General features: G+C 47.1%; 1 protein-coding gene across 9 annotated transcripts in view; it reads left to right on the forward strand.

Moving 5' to 3' along the window:
- Adck1 (aarF domain containing kinase 1) overlaps positions 1 to 17,027 on the forward strand; it is a 117,856-nt gene that overhangs the window by 30,688 nt on the left and 70,141 nt on the right. For 6 of the 9 annotated variants that reach the window (XM_087195424.1, XM_087195429.1, XM_087195427.1 and 3 more), the window contains one exon: positions 8,445 to 8,668. The exons of 1 other annotated variant lie outside the window; for it this stretch is intronic. In XM_087195424.1, coding sequence (XP_087051550.1) covers positions 8,445 to 8,668 — 224 coding nt within the window. The remainder of the gene's footprint in view (positions 1 to 8,444; positions 8,669 to 17,027) is intronic. 2 more of the 9 variants (XM_021245705.2, XM_004837114.4) reach the window with 1 other exon arrangement.

Raw genomic sequence — 17,027 nt, forward strand, 5'->3', positions numbered from 1 at the left:
ATTTTAAATGTGTTTATTGTATATATGTTAGAACACTTCAGTGAAGTGGTTAAAACAAATGAATAAACAAGGATAGTAATGAGTTACTGTTCAGTGAAAAAAGAGATCCACGAGTCCAAACTGATGGAAATGAATGAATAAATTGAAATTTGATGAATAATGGGTTAGTTACAAAATTTGAAAGTACTTCTTCATGATGTATTTATTTATAAAGGGCCGAGAAGTAACTTTAAGTGAGGAAGCCAGATAGATTCCCCTAAGATTCCATTTCTTGAAGATCCTGAAGCAGGGATAATAATAAAAAACGTTCTTCCCCATTATTAATACAGTATATATTAGTTAGAAGAAACTTGGAAAAATATATAAAAACCTTTAAGGAAGAAAAAGATAATCATCATTTCACAGTCCAAGATACTGCTATTAACATTGCCATCCTTCGAGGCTTGAGTGTTTGGCTAGAAGAATTAATCAACGGTCTCTTTGGGGTCTGTTACCTTCTTTCACTGTTTCCTTTTTCCTTCCTATGTTTGTGTAGGGCGTGTGTGTGTGTGTGTGTGTGTGTGTGTGTGTGTGTGTATTTCCTCTGTCTCACACACCCCTAAGCCCCACTGGAAATATTTCCCTGTTCTCAGAGCCCCATGTCTGACATTAGTACCTTTCTGCCAAGTTTGGGGCCTGGGGCCCCTGCTCACATTGATTCAGACACGAGGAAAGAATTGTTCTTTTTGGGCCTTTGCTCTATCCAAACAAATCAATAACTAATCAGCACCGAGTTGATCTTATTAATTCTACATTGTTCCCCTCTCAAGCCACAAACCAAGCCGGCTAATGACAATGCTTTTAATGAATGCAAAGCAAATTAAAACTCATTACAGCAAGGTTACTGGTAATGAGATAATCATAAGGCAAGTTATGGAGCTGGGAATGTAAAGGAAGTTGGTGCCTGAGCAAGGAGACCAGGCTAGCTGTTCCTGTGATATCTTGACAGGGAGGGACTGCACGGAGGAGCTTTAGAAATGCACCAAGCCAGTCAGTGACACCAAGTGTTGGGTGGAGGCAAGACTGGCGTCCATAGAGCAAACAGGTGCCTGGAGTTAGGGTAGAAGTTCTCCTCCTTTGGGGAGGAGAACCTAAAGTCTGTGTGTTTAGAATTTTCCACTATTGCTGTTATAATTTTCATTTCTTTTCTTTTTTTTTTTTGGTACCGGGGATCAAACTCGGGTCCTTGTGCTTGCGCAGCAGGCGGCAAAACCACTGAGCTAAATCCCCGGCCCCTAATTTTCATTTCTTATGCACTAGTGTTTGCAATTTAGATGATAGTCCATGAAATTAGCAATTGTTTCTGTCTGTTACACTGTGGTCCAGACTTGCTAGAATAAACCATGGACAGGGAATGGATGAGCCTGGAGTGGATTTTTTAGCTTTATTTTTCTAGCAAGGTTGATTCTTTTTCCATCTCTCTTTCCATTTATTTATTGAATGAACACTAATATATGCTGAACCCTGGTTCTTCTTTATGCATTGCTTCATTTAGTCATCATAGTGACAAGTATAAAATTTATCCCTCTTTTACTACTGAGAAAACTGAGGTCCCAAAGTTTATTAACTTGTTCAAGGATATATGAAAAGTAGCAAAATAGGATTTGAACCCAGGTCTTTCTCATTCCAAAGTGAATACTATTAATCATTATGTATATGATCCTTCCTTGTTTTATTCAAGGCCAAATAAAACTTGCATTGCATTTTCGATTGCTGTGGCTACTCTGGTGCCTAGCATGGTGATATCCAGTATATGTCACATGTTGGAGTCATTGGACAGTTACTTTTACTGCCTGCTTCTGGTAATTTTGGTTTTGTGGCTGCGTGGCTACTGCTCAGTCTATATTACGAGATCTTTGCATATGAAGACCATGGCTGTCCTCCCTTGCAGCTCCCCACAATGCCTGGTATGTAGAGAAATTCTATTAATGTTTATTCACCAGCACAAGGTACATAGCATACAGGGCTGGGTACTGACAGATCAAAGTTTGGACACACTAGAGTTTCACCACTTACTGACTGAAACTTTGGTAATGTTATAGAACTTCTCTGAGATTTTTTTCCTTCATTTTTAAAGACACATAGTAATATTTGTGTTACGGAGATAATGGGGAGATTTAAAAACCACCACCACTAACAACTATATTTGAATGTAGGCCAGGAAGAGTAAGATATTCCTCATTTAACAACCTACATATTTAACAACTATTTGGACTTATGCCTGGACCAAGGTGTGCTGTTTGAACTTGAGATCCTGAATTTGAACTTGCCATGCAGGAACATGAATGGCAGTCTGACCTTATGGTGCTTTCTTCTACTTCTGTACTGTAATGTATATACTATATACAATTCCTTATTTAGCGACCAATTCAATCAATGACCTAGTCCCAGAACTGGAGATTGGTCATTAAACGAGGAATATCTGTACTTGAAAAAGGTGACTAAATAAATGTTTATATATTGATTATACTTGTTGTTGATTTCTGAGCCTGAATTGTCCAATCTGTGGTGTTATTTGAAATCTAATTAAAAAATATTTCATCAGTCACACTAGCCACATTTCAAGTACTTAGTAGCCACTTGTAGCGATATACTTATCACCACTGTGTTGGACAGTACAGATGCAGAATTATTTCTATCACTGCAGAAAGTTCTATTGGACAGTATTGTTATGAACTGACTTACTTTTCTGCACATCCTTCATGGGGTTTATGCTTATGTCTGTGCTCAAGGATTGTGTATTAAGGACTAGATTCAAGGCAATGCAGTGGGCAGGAGATTCTGAAAATGGCTATTTTCTTTGAGTACATTTGCATGGTTGGGGAAAGCATCCTGGTAGGAGAATGATGAGATTCCTCTCTATATAAAGTGAACTCAAACAATATAGTGAATGTTTAAATTTAAAACATTTATTATAATAAAGTACCATTAATCCCCCTCACAATAGGCCCCCTTGCTTTGAACACTTTTCCCATTGTTTTTGCCACTTTCTGAAGCAGTTCTGGAAGTCCTCTTTCATAAGTGTCTTTATGAATTATGATTACAAATGTGGTGCTATCGAGTGTCATCCAATGAAAAGGCAGCCTTGTAAGAACATTACGGTGTGTCCTCATCTACCTTATTCACTGCATCTGGTATTGTGTGACTTTTGGCTCTTTCCTAAAGTCAAAATGGTCATGAAAGGTAAACGTTTTGAATTATCTCAGGACACTGAGGCAGTCATGACAATACAACTAAATATACTCGTGAAAGAGGACTTCCAGGACTGCTCAGAAAATGGCAAGAATGATGAGATAACTGTGTTTGAAGCGAGGGAGAGTATTTTGAGGGGCACAAATGGCAATGTCTTTTACTGTAATAAATTTAAGAATCCATCCTACTTTTTGATCACACCTTATATTTATTCCCTGCTGCCAGTAGGGTTAGCACCTCATGGTGCCATGCAGTGAGTGAATACTGAGGGAGGAAGTGTGTGTGCACTAAGTAAGTCACTGGCTTCCTGAAAGCTGGAAGGGGCCTGGTTTCTGATCCTAATGCAAGGTGAATCTGTGAGAGCTGGAGCAGGAAAGCGACCCTGGAGACTAAAATGCCTACTGTACTATTCAGCATCTATGTCTTTTTGCCTTCAAAGAATATTTTAGGTTTTTGGTGATTGGCAGTGCCCCTCACCTCCAGGTGTGTGTGTGTGTGTGTTAGAAGCTTGCTAAAGTGGGTTTGGGGACTCTTCAGTGACAATGTGGCTGCTATATGTAGTAGATTCTGGGTCGGTTGGCTTCATGGATAGTAGTTTTGTGAGTGTATAACCCTTCTTTGTCATTGATGTATATTTATGGCACCTGCACAACTTGCTTTGAGGTACACAGAGTGTAGAGTGGACACACATGGCCTTAGTCCTCAAGATGTGCCAGGTAACTGGTGAGCTGGGGCTGGGCTGGCCTTTTTGGGTATGGGTGATGGAGAAGGCTCCCTGCATTGCCCCTACAGTGTCTTGAAAGGGGACCATCACTTTGTGCCAAGAGATACCCCAGCCTGATTCAAGCCATAGGTGAGGAACAGTAGGTCTCTAACTGTGCTTCCTTTTGGGAGAGTTGAGCAAGGTGTGCTCAATGCTTTCCGAGGGCTGTCAGTAGCAGAGACAAAGATGCATGCAAATCTAGTCTAAAGAAAAGAATGGAGCAGGTCTGTCAGCAACACATGTGTACACACAGCAACACGTAGATGTGCATGTACAACAACACAGGCAGCGATCCTCACACATGCACACAGAAACACATGCACACACACACGGACATATATATACAGACACACAGAACAACACACACTTATGCCTTTGTTTATCTTGTTCTCTTGATCACAAATGCCCACCCTTTTCATCTTAATCTATTCAAATTCAATTTGAGTCCAAACCTGTGCATCAGCTAGGTTCCGGTTACACCAGTAGTTTAAACAAGGAAAATTTAATATAAAGAATTAAGCACTAGTAAAAGGTGGTTAATTCCTAGAAGTTGTAAAAGGAGATTCTGACAGTATAGAAGTAGCAAACATATGAGGATCATGAACAAGAGTGGAATAAGAACCAAGTAGAGGCTCCCCTATATCGCTAGAAGTCAGGCCCTGATAGAGCAGGCAGGGTTGCCCAGGGTGGCTGGTGGTGAGGAGCCAGAGTGGAAGCCTGAGCTAGAGGGTCCATGGGGCATCCTGCTAGCTGGCAGAGCAACCTAAGGGCCAGAGTTTATCTGTGGGAGGGTCAGAATGGTCAGAATGGTGCTCAGAATGCTCACTGGAGGGTGTGGGCTATAGCTGGTCTGGGAGGCCCCTAGAATGGGGACTCCCTGTCTGCTAGAAACAGTAAGGGAGACCCTTGCTCCTCCTGTGACCTGACAGTCACAGAACTCCCATCTGACAAAGAAGGACTACCCCAGAGAGTAGCTCTAGTAACACAAAGCTGGAGGAGGGGCGCATCTGGAGCTAAGAGGCTATGGCATACCAACTGTCCCCAACTTACAGGGGCTCGACTTAGAATTGTTTGACTTTATGATGGTGCAAAAGTGATGTGCCTTTGGTAGAAACTGTATTTGGAATTTTGATCATTTTACAAGCTGGGAATATGAAGCCTAATTCTCCTGATACTGGGAAGCCTCAGTGAGGCACAGCTGTCAGTGAGCCACATGATCATGGGGGGAACATCTGACACGTTAGTGTGCTGCATTGTTAAGCTATGGTGTTCAGTAGGTTAGGTGTATTTAACAGATTCTGACTTGAGATAATTTCAACTTATGATGGGTTTATCCAGATGTAACCCCACGGTAAGTCCATTTGTAACCAGCACATGTCCTGGTGCCTCCTCCTTATGTGGTGAGTCTGAGCCATAGTGTCCATGGGGCAGCCTGTATAGAAGTAGCAAACACATAGAGCTAATTTACAGCTAATTTTTTGTTTCTTTCATCCATGAGTTCCCACAATACCTAGTCCCAGGCTCTTTCCCATACCTGCTGCTAGGTATTGTTTTCTGCTGTGTGAATGTCCCTGTGGGGTGTCTTCTCTGGCCATGGACAGGGGACTGGGTCCACAGTGAATCTCCACTATGTGGTCAGTCATGTCTTTATTGGGAAGGGGGAGAGAGGAGAGCGGCCTCAATTCCCTTCCAATCTTCTGCTTTCTTAGGGTGTGGATTGTGCTCATTGTTCTCTTGGATTCCAGAACAACTTAGATGCCTGTGTGCCAGGGCAGAGATATTACTGGAAAGTAGCTGGCTGGATGTTAGGGTTTGTGTCTAGATGTTCCCCCAAAGCCTCTTGCAGTCATAGGTCGAGGTTTTCAGGGGTGACTGGATCTGGAGTGTGTGATGCTGGGGTCAAGGATGTGTGATTACTAAATTAGTCCACTGGTTGGTTTAGCATAGTTCTGGGTAGGATTAAGGGTGCCCCTACCCTGGGTGTGAGTGCTGCCTGCCCTAAGGATGGATAAAACATAAGGGATAGAAAGAGGGTCCCTGCTTGTCGCTTGTGGCTTGTTGCTTGCTGCTTTTTCGCTTGCTGCTTTTTCGCTTGCTGCTTTTTCGCTTGCTGCTTGCTGCCTTCTGCCTGCTTGCTCTGTGGTGCCCCTCTGCCATGCCACCCTGCCTTGGAGCCAGTCAAGTATGAACCGAAATCTCTACGAACTGGGAGCTAAATAAACCTTTCCTCCTTTAACTTTGGGTGTCAGGTATTTTGTCTTAGCAACAAGAAATGTAACTAAGACACTGGACCTAGGGTCTGGTTGCCCAGATGAAGATGGTATGGATACCTCTCTGGCTGCTGCATATTCCACTGTCAGTTGTGCATTTTTCTCCCCTGTTGGGTTGGAGTTGGGGACTGATTATTTCAGCTGCAAAAAGTTGTCCATTTGGCTTGAACCTTGGTACTGACTGCAGGGAGATATGCCCAGCCCTGTGTTTGACCTCATTTGTCACCTTTCCTACTTCCTCAGAACAGCTGAATGTGGCTTTGGCCAGCCAGGGCCCTGACTTTGCCCAGCTCAACAGGATCTTCCTTCATTTGATACTGGCCAGCTTTGTCCCCAGTTTCCAGTTCTTAAGAGAATCTCCCCTCCCCTTAACCCTTTGACCCATCAGGGGATGCTTATGCACACACTTTCTCAATTAGAATTAACTTCCTTCTCACTGCACCTTTCTGCCAGGGAATAGAGACTCTCATAGGCGTCACTTGGATCAGGTGTTTACATACAGGCTGAAGAGCTCTATGTGATTGGAGCTGTGTGTACATGGGATTCCCTAGAATGGGTAGGGATGGGAGGTTGAGATGTCCAACAGAGGCAGAAATGGATGGGCCCTGAGGGCCTAAGGATAGCCTGTGGCTTGGAGTCTGCTCTGGTGGAGGTGGGCTGAGGGAGTCCGTGGCTATTGGAACAAGGGTGTTTAGGGCTAGAGTGTTTGCTTCTTAATTTCTAAAGTAGCAGTTTCCTATGTCGTTCACTTGGCAACTGATTATATAGGACCTTTGAATATTTCTTGCATCTTTGTTATCAGTTGTTATTTAATTCTTCACATGGTTTTATTAGGTGCTAATTACGAGTATGTCAGCATCCTTTGTAGCAGTTGAGACCATAAGTTCATTTTGATAGTCACTCTTTGTTAACTTTGTTGGTGAAAGCAGGTACCAGGTTTTATCAGTCAGCTTTTTATCACTGTGACCAAATAACCTGACATACTAACTTAAAGGAGGAAAGGTTTATTTTAGCTCACAGTTTGAGAGGTTTCAGTCCATGGTTGGTTGGCTCCAAGGTAGAAGTATCATGGTGGAAGGACATGGTGGAGGAAAGCGCCTCATGTCATGGCAGCCAGGAAGCCAAGAGAGGAGGAAGAGTCAGAGAAAAGATATTTCCTTCAAAGGCACGGCTCCAGAGACTCATCTCCTCCAACTGACCCCACCTCCTAGTAGCCCCTTGAGCTATGGACTCATCACTAGGTCCAGTGATGAGTCTAGCACCCTCACAATCTAATCACTCACTGAAAGCCCCACCTCTGAACACAGTAGATCTCTTGGGGACATTTTAGATCCAAACCATAATGGGTCCCCACAGGACCCTGGAATCCCTTGTCTTCTCTGTGTGCCCATGGTCCTGTCCTGCCTTGGAGGCTGTAGCTGCTGGAAGGCAGGACCCTTGTAGTTCCAAGACTCTTGGCTGGGCTGGGGTATGACGGGGAATGCACAGCCTGGGGGCAGGTGGGGTCACCACCCAGCTTTGGAAAGATGCCTAACTGCCTGCTCCATGTGGCTGATACCCCCCAGTCGTGATCCCCAAGTAAATAGGAGTACCATGCTAAAAATTACTGTATTAAAAAAGCTGTCAACTCAGAGTGTTTTCTAGCCTTTCCTTTGACACTTATTAGTTATTTTATAAACAAAACAACTGAGTATCTCATCTGTAAAGGTACCAACACCTACCTCTCTGAGCTGCCTTGGGGATTAAAAGACAATGTGTATGACCATGTTTTATCAGTTGTAGAGATCCAACATGAAGTATTATCAGTATGTCTGAGGGGCGTGCGGCAAACACATGAACTCAATGTACCCCTGAATGAGTCCTTAGTAGATTCGATGTGGCTGAAAGGCTTAAACACTCATTTCTAAGGAGTAGGACCCAACCAGGAAAGTTTTTGGTGGAGGGAAGGAAAAATGAAAATATCAGGCCACAGAGACTGGCCTCAGTGTGAGATTGAAATCGACTGTTCTGGGTGGGTACAGAAAATGGGAGGGTGTGTGTGTGTGCACGTGTGCACACGTGCGTGTGTGCGCGTGCGTGTGTGTGTATCCTGGGCACTGGGGAGTAAGTGAAGGTCTTCAGGCAGAGGGCAGGGAAGGGGAGCAGTGTCCAGGGAACATTCTGCACTCACATTTCTCTAGCCTGGCCTCTCTCCATGCAGGTGCATCTCCGCTCTGCCAGGCGTCTCTGTGAGCTCTGCTGTGCCAACCGGGGGACCTTCATCAAGGTGGGCCAGCACCTGGGGGCTCTGGACTACCTGCTGCCGGAGGAGTACACCAGCACACTGAAGGTGCTGCATAGCCAGGCCCCGCAGAGCAGCATGCAGGAGGTCCGCCAGGTCATTCGTGAAGACCTGGGCAAGGAGGTACCCAGCCCTGCCGGGGAGGGGGGGATGGGGCTGGGAAGGGTGCTTTGGCAAGGGCCATGGCAGAGTTCTTGCTGCCCAGGCCCAGGACACTGAGGGTTCACCACTCAAGCAGCATCAAATGTCATATCAACCTCATGCTGAAATCAGAGAGATCAGAAGGAACTTTGGTGGTGCTCAGTAAAAAAATATTAAATACAAATGTGTTTTTTACTGTTTTGTTTGGCAACCTGATGTGATTCATATTGTTCAACCTAATAATGTCTGTCGATTGCTGAGGGCTTAGTGCATACTGACCACTGTGCTGTGTTCCACACATTATCTCATCCTCATGGCAAACATATGAGGTAGGTACTGTTATTAGCCCCATTTTGCAGATAAAGGATGGAGGCTTGTGGTGCTAAGGTCCAGTGTCCAGGGGCACTGTAAGTGATTCTAGTGCACTGCTCTGCATATCAGGAAGCTGCCCAAGACTTCAATGCTTTGGCTTTTCTGGAGTATCTCTGGTCGGCCTCCATCAGCCTCTGCTCCATCACTCCCAGTGAAAGGAGGGTTACTCTCTTGTCACCCAGAGTAGCCCATTCTGTTGGCAGCTGGCTTTAACTTTAAGAAGTGCTTCCTGATGATACCTTCTGACAACATCCCTGGGTGCATTCCCTCATGCTCATACCAGTGACTTGCAGGACGCCCTTTTGTGCCAAAGTGGGCACAGTTGCATGGACCCTGAATGGCTTGTTCTGGTCTCTGTGCTTCTGGGCAGAGGGAGGGATTTGAGCAGCGGGTCAGTTTGAGGTTTAGAAATTATGTGCTATAATTGGAGGGTCCCTCAGAGATCTCTACTAAAACCCTTCCCCTCCCCCTCACCAGACAACTTCTGGGTTGTCTGAACTTTCCTGAGCAAAATACTGTTAAAGTGAAGGCTTTAGTGGATGCCTTTCCTGAGATTAGTGTATAATTTTTGATTCCTCCCAGTTGCCCTTAAGATACAGTTCTTAGCAGGTCTTTCAAGGCCTGGCCCATTTGGTGTCTACCTCCCATCTGTTTCATGAAGATACCTTGTGGGGCAGAAGGGCATGGTGGCCAGAGTTTGGGCTCTGGGGCCAGGGCCCAGGCCTTGGACCTAGCAAACTGATATCCTTTTGGCACCTCACTCTCCTTTTCTGTAAAATGAAGATAACCATAATGTCCACCTCAGAGGTTGCTTTGTATAGCACCTTATGTGGAGCAAAAACTCAACAAATGTGAGATACCATGACTGTGGTTATTTCCCTCTGCTCTGGTCACACTGCACTGCTCAGCTCACACTCTTAGCCCACACTCAGCTCACACTGTCTTGCCTGTGCCCATGGCCCACCATCTGTCTGGAATGTTTTTACCCCATTCTGTCTGTTAATATGTGATTCAAGGCCTTTGTCCATCTGTCCATCTATCTAGCAGATTCCATGCAGGGTGCTAGGTGCTGGTTTCCAAACCAGACTCCAGCTCTTCTGTGCAGGCTTCTCCAGTCCCCCCTGGACTGGTCATGTTAGTGTTTGCAGAACTTTTCCCCCTCTACTTGTGCAAGCTATGGGCTTGATTACTTGAATCTTCCATTGCAGGTTAGAAAGTCTTTGAGGATGAAGGCCATGATGGTCCTTTAATCTTGTATCTTTAGCACTAGAACAGTGAGGTATACAGTTGGTACTGGTGTTTGTTTAATGAGCCAATGGATTCATGAATGATAGCTTCATTAGGCAACTCAGGGCAGGGCCAACAGTAGGGACAGAGGTTTTCATTCCATTTGTGCTATTGCTGGCCCTGACCTTGGGTCTCTTTGAGTGAAACTGGTATCAAATGGCCAGCATCTGGCTCATGGTGACCCACTCCTCAGTGCTGGCCTGGATTGGAGGGAGCCTTCACTGTCTGATGCCGTGGAGCCCAAGTCATGCTGGAAGGAAGCACAGAAATGTCTATGACTCCCTTGCACTGAGGAGCATTTCCTCCAAAAAGAGACTGAAAGGCAGTTCAACTTAGGGCTGGTGTCAGGGAGCAGGCTGCAGGCTAGGAGAGCAGGGTTAGGATGCAGGGATCCCAGGCAGAGGGATCAGGATTGGCACAGTGCTGGCCCGAGAGTGCCTTTGCTTCTTGCAGAGACTGTTGGCCTCCAGCTTCCAACAGTACGAGATTCACCCTTGAATTAAAACTAAGTAAGTGATGGTAATAACAGTGCGAGGCACATCATTGCCAGCATGTGGCAGCTCAGTGCACGTGGATGTGAGGGGGAAGGCAGCAGGAGATTAACCCTTAGAAGCCTCTGGGAAGGAGAGCGGGCTAGAGCAGGACAGCAGCTCCTCCTAGCAAGGGTGGAGTGAGATGAGAAGTTTGGGAAGTCGGCAGTCACAGTGTCCTCCCTGCACCCTGCCAGCTGTCTGGAGGATATTTGGAGCTGGAAGACATTTCCTGCATCTTCAGGGCTCCTTCTCTAGCCTCCTTCAGCCAAGCAGTCCTGAGCGAGGTGGCAGGGTGGCTCTTGCCCCAGTTTGTCTGGAGCCCATGGAGAAAGGAAGGCTAGTGTCAAGGTCACGGTTCTGAGGGGGCGTCACCACTCCAGGGAAGCTCAGAAACTTCTGGTTTCTTATCACAGCCCCCACAGGCATGCGACTGAACTCTTTCCTTTGCTCTTCTTCCTCCTCCTACTCCCCTTCCGCCCCCCTCTAGGGAAGATGGCATTTGTTCCCTCGTGACACACTTTCTAGTCTGTGGGTGGAGGGAGGGGAACAGGCCAGGTGGGGAGCAGCGTAGGTGGGTGTGGGGGTGTGAGGCGGAGGAAAGTCACTCACTTTCCACTTCCCTCTTCCAGCTCTTCCCATGGCACCCCTTGGGGAACAGCTCCCACCCCTGGGGCAGTGTTTGAGTAGGCTCTGTGACGCTTGGGTGCCTTGTTGGCCCTAGACTCTTCAGGGAAGCTCGGTTTCATCCTGATTCTGAGTGCGTGGTTGAGAGGAGCTGGGCCTGTCATGCCTGGCTATCTTTCTGGGTCCCAGGCCTCAGCTAGGCTCTGAGGTTACCCTAAGTTCAGAGGCTATGGAAGTGCTCCTGAACTTCAGACTGCAGACAGGCTGGCTAGACAGGAGCTCATGATAGGTGCTTTCTGGCCTCTTGAGGACCTCCCCACCCACAGAGCCTTGGTGGGTCACCAGGGCCCTCAGACTAGTTACTGTGCCAGGTAGATGGGACTAGTCCACCAGCAGGGGATGGGTGGTGAGATGGAGAGAGTAGCCCTTCTGGATCCCGGAACCCACGAATATATTTGGTTCCCTATCGGTGCACACCCCTGGAAATGAGCAGGTGCTATCAGGGTAGAGGGGAGGACAAATGGGCAACAGCCTTTCAGAGAGATTGGCTTAGCAGAGGGTGACGTGGGGGCCACTCAGCTGAGGGCAGCAACAAGAAACAGGATGATACTTAAGGTCTTCTGATTCCTCACAAGGTGGGATCTTTTCTGCTGCATCAAGTGACCTGGGTCTGGACTGAGTTGGAGATGGTTTCAGCGCTGGTTCATTCACTGCCTTTGGGACTGTGGGTCCCGGTGCAGTGCTAACCTTGGCCACCAGATGGCGCCTGAGCTTGCTAGTCAGGGAGAGGAGTTGGAGACCTGGCCCTTCCCTGAAGGGGAGACCAGGTGGAAGAGACTCTGGTTCTTTCTACTCTTGGGCATGGTCCCGCAAGAGTCCAAGCGGACATCTCTCCAAAGTGAATGGAGGAGGATGTGGGGTTCACACAGGGGGCTGAGGTATGAGGCTGTTGACTACTGTTGTGGTGTGTAAGTGTCCCCCGTGGCACTATTGGGAACCTCTAGGGGGAGGGGCCTACTGGGAGCCCTTAGGTCATTGGAGGTTGCTCTTCAAGGGGCTTGTGGGACCTTTTCAGCCCTTTCCTGTCTCTCTTTTGCTTCTTGGCCATGAGGTGATCAGTTTGCTCTGTCTCATGCTCCCTGACCCCCTGCCCTCTTGAGCCCTGGGCTTCATGCTGCGGAACCTGGCATGGTTCTTTATCACAACTATGAACCCATCCTTATGCCTTCCTCATCTGGGTTAGAGGTTCTCTGAGGCCTCCTGTCGGCTCTGACAGCCTGTGATTCTGTGGTTCAGCACCTTTTCTTCTTTCTTCCATTCATTTTCCCACTTGCTTCTTCAAGCAGCTGGTATTTGGTGAAAAAAGCACAGTGCTAGACACCTAGTGTGGGCAGGGATGGGCATGACTTCATTCCAGTCTCCATAGTCTAGGTTTGGGGGAGATAATACTTATCGAGGTAATGCCTGGTCATGTAAGTGCTCTAGGACTTTGTAGGTAGGAGAGAGGGGGTCTTTTGCGGGGGGGGGGGATAGAGCTTTCGGAACCAGGTGGCTTCTGTCCCTGGCCCTGAGAGATGGGTGGGATTGGAGGAGGTGCAGGTTGGAGTAAGGAATCACTGATCAATGGCATGGGCTTGGGCAAGGTGCAGGGATGGGTGAGATTTTGTTAACTAGAATGTAGAATTTAGTAGTGAGCTTGTGAAGTTGGGGCTGAAGTCACATTTTGAAGGGCTTGGAATGTTCTTTTCAGTATGTGAGCCGAGGGAGAGCAGAACTTGGAGAAGGACCTCAGCAAAGGAAGGAAGGAGGGGCTGAGATGTAAGAAGGAGGGGAAGAGTGGAGCGGGCATTGAAGGAACTCCCACAATAACCTGATCATTTTAATAATGTGGGAGATGAAGTCATCTTTTGCAAGTGGGGAAAATATAGGTGGGGAAGCTTGTGGTGGGTAGAGAGCCTGGAGACAGAGTTATAGTGGGACTTAAGAGATGATCAATAAACTAGTTTACTGCATTGGCACAGTTGTTTTTGGTTAAGAGCACATCCACATGCGTCAGGCAAGTCAGATTTTGTTATAACATATTTCAGAACAGGATGGAGATTTGTTTGTTGTCTTGGAATTTGGTTGTGTCAGATAAGATCCTTTCCACCTCTGAAATGTTATGAGAAACTGAAGGAAATGAGTCCAGCTGTTGGGATGGAGTACAGAAATGCCTTTATTAGGGGTAAAGCTTGCATTTGTGTCTGGGGCAGTGTGGCTTATAGATTCCAAAACATGTGTTTGCTAGTCCTTTGGCCCTGAACTCCCCTTCCAGGAGGATGAGGATTTAGACTTGACCTTCTTTTGTAGCTTCCCCAGTACCCCAAGTGCTGTATGTCACAGGTACTCAGTGCTCGAGATGGAGCACCTGACTGGAGTTTCTGTGGGGCTGCAGAAGAGGAGGTGTGGGGGTGCCACTGTGTACAGGTAGGGGGAACACACATCAGTTTTTTGTGTGAGTCCCTGGGAACAGATGGAGAGCTCCAGGTCGAAACAAAAGTTCAGAAAAGAGACAAAGAAACTCCTTCCTCAGCAGTATCAACTGTTGATGAAGCTTGGTGGTGGTAGCAGAGAGAGCTTTGTAGGTGAGAGGACCAGCAAGAGCAAAGGCAGGAGGTGAAGATGAGGTGGGAGAATGACTGACAGGGATTAGGGGCCCACAGGACCCCAGCTGGCACAAGGAGAACTTGGTGAGAAGTAGAAAAAGGTACCCCCTCCTTCCAGACTGTGGGTGCTCTGCTAGGGCTGGACCGGATGTTGTTCCTGTTTTAGTCTGCGTTCTCCAGAGAAGCTGAACCACAGCACTATGAGTGTACGTGTATGTATGCATGTCTGTGTATGTGTCTCTTTGGGTACATATGTGTGTGAGAATAAGAGAGAGGCATGGATTTTAAGGAAGTGGATCATGTGATTATGGAGGCTAGCAAGTCCAACATCTGCGGGGGGCCCCAGCAGACTGGAGCCTCAGGAAGAGCTGATACTGCAGTTCAAGGGCAAGTTTCAAGGCTTCCTGCTGGTAGAATTCCTTTGTGCTCCAGTAACGTCATTGTTTAGTCTCTTGAGGCCTTCACCTGGTTGCATGAGGCCCACTCAGATAGTGGAGAACAATGCACTTATAACTACATCTCATTCAAAACACCCTCACAGACAGAGCTACAATCATGTTTGACCCAATATCTGAGCACCCCTGGCCCAGCCCCAGTTGACACATAAAATGAATCGTCACAGTTCCCCTTATGGCCCTCAGCTGAGACTCCATCTTTGTACCCTCAGGCCTGTTTTCTTTTCTTGTTTTGTTTTTTTTTTGTACCAGGAATCAAACTCAGGACCTTGTGCTTCCCAGGCACGCATGGCGCCACTGAGCTAAATCTCCTGCCCAGTCCTGTTTTCATATGACACCGGACCTTCTTATTGAGCCTTCGAGATGGGTGGGAGCCAAACTGCCTACTGGTGTATTTGTTTTGTGACCTTCGGTATGTTATTATCCTCCCTGTCCTTCAGTTTCCTCATCTGTAAAATAGGGTAATGACAGAGCCTGCCATGTGGGCTTGATGTGGGGAGGAAATGAACCGTTGCAGGTGAAGCACTTAGGACGTGCCTGGTGCAGAGCAAGTGCCCAGTGAATTTTATTAGTATTTTTGAGTGCTTTATGTAAGAAAGGAATTTGGGTTCTGAGGGACTTGTAAATGGTAGAATCAAGTCTAATGGTTTTTCCAATAACTGCTATGACTGTCTGTCCCATGTAGTATTTTGCTGGAAGACTATTTTGCTCCCTAGATTGCCCTTTGTCTTCCTCTTCCAAATCAGTCCCCAGCACTCTACTGACTGCTCAGTTCCTTCCCTCCACTCACCCCCACTCAGAGCTGCCGGAAGTTCACTTATGGCAGTCTCCCAGCCCTTGGGCAGTGTCTGCTATAGGTGAGGCACTGTAACATTTGTGTTGGGCTGATTCCAGGAATAAGTAGATATAGGCAAAGATCTGGTAACTGCCAAGGAGGAGCCACAGGTGTCTAGATCATGAGGCCGGTGGCTATGCTGAACTTAGGCCTCCTCACTTGCAAAGTGGCAGCCAGACTGTTTCCTGTCTGGTGTCCTGGTAGAGCCAGGGCTGGGGTGGATGCAAGAGTGAAGATGCCCTGGGATAGACTAAAGCTAGGGAAGTGATTAGGGCCAAAGGGGCCAGGGAAGCCCCTCCTACCCTGAGGAACCACCCCGCTGGGGGCCAGAGCTGGTAGAACACTTCCCATACCCTGCCCCACTGCTGATCAGTCCCTTCATGCTTTCCTGTTTTTTTGCTGTCTTCTTTCCAAGGCCATTCTACTTCTTACTACCTCGCATGTATTTGTTGAGCACCTTCTTTGTACAGGTACTGTGCCAGTGCTCCACCATTTTCTGGTGCCCTTGTCCCCATTGCCCTGTGTTCCCATGCTGGCAAGGGTCTGGGGAGGTCAGCTCACTGTGCTCTGGGATGCTTCACTGCTGTGGCGTCACCTGTCCTTCAGGATGGTCTTCCACCCTGAAGGTATCCGCTGTCTAGATCTGCCTCTCCTGGCCCTGAGCACAACCTTTGTTTGTCCTGGCATCTGGCTCCTTTGTCTCCCCAGACTGTCCCCCAAAAGGCCATCAAAGGTTCTGAGAATGGAACAGAAGGATCTGGTGTTCATGAAGTTGGGTATAGGAGGAAAAGGGGGGCCAGGGAGAGAAATTATTCCTCTCCTGCTTATCTTCATCTTGCCTTCCCAGCAGATCTCAATAAAAAATACATTTATATTAAAAACATAATGAAGAATAAAAAAAAATTTCCCCCCCAATAATGCCAAACATCAAAAGGAGATTTTTATCAATTATGAGAGAGATTTTGGCTCTAAAATGGTAATTTAACGAATGGGAGATGGATGGCGGGAAGCATTAATGTCAGTCGGGACGGATGGCCTGCCATTAGTCACTGGGGGAGGCACAGTGGCGGCTGCAGGAGCCCTGGCTGGTTTTTGTTCCTGTGCTCAGCCTAGCCCGGCACCCACCCTGCAGCCACTGCTCTCCTGCAGGCTACACCCTCTCCCACCTGCAAGGCTCCTCTGGGGCTCCTGCTTCAGTCTCTGAGGTACCTTCACTCTTGATTCTGTAGCTTCTGGGTGAATCTTGTCCAGATTGGGCCACTTTGGCTTTCAGGGGTGCATCCCTTCCCCCCAGCCTCATGGCTCTTTCTGCTTGTTGCCTGGCTCTACCTTGACTGCTCTGGGGAATCAGTCAACCTCATGTCCTCCTCCAGGCCTATCCTTGACTCTTCATTTCCCACATTTAATTGTGGGACTCTTTCTCATATTAACCTCCAGTCAAAAACCACCCCCCAACACACACACACACACACACACACACACACACACACACACACACATTCTGAATGCCTGATGGAGGTCAGAAACCATTTCAAAGGTTTCATTTGGTCACTGCACTTATTATTAATCTGATCTTACAGATGGAAACTG

The sequence above is a fragment of the Heterocephalus glaber genome, unplaced genomic scaffold (assembly GCF_053883595.1).
Source record: "Heterocephalus glaber isolate CG9 unplaced genomic scaffold, H.glaber_assembly_v1.0 deba00001608, whole genome shotgun sequence".
Lineage (NCBI taxonomy): Eukaryota > Metazoa > Chordata > Mammalia > Rodentia > Bathyergidae > Heterocephalus > Heterocephalus glaber.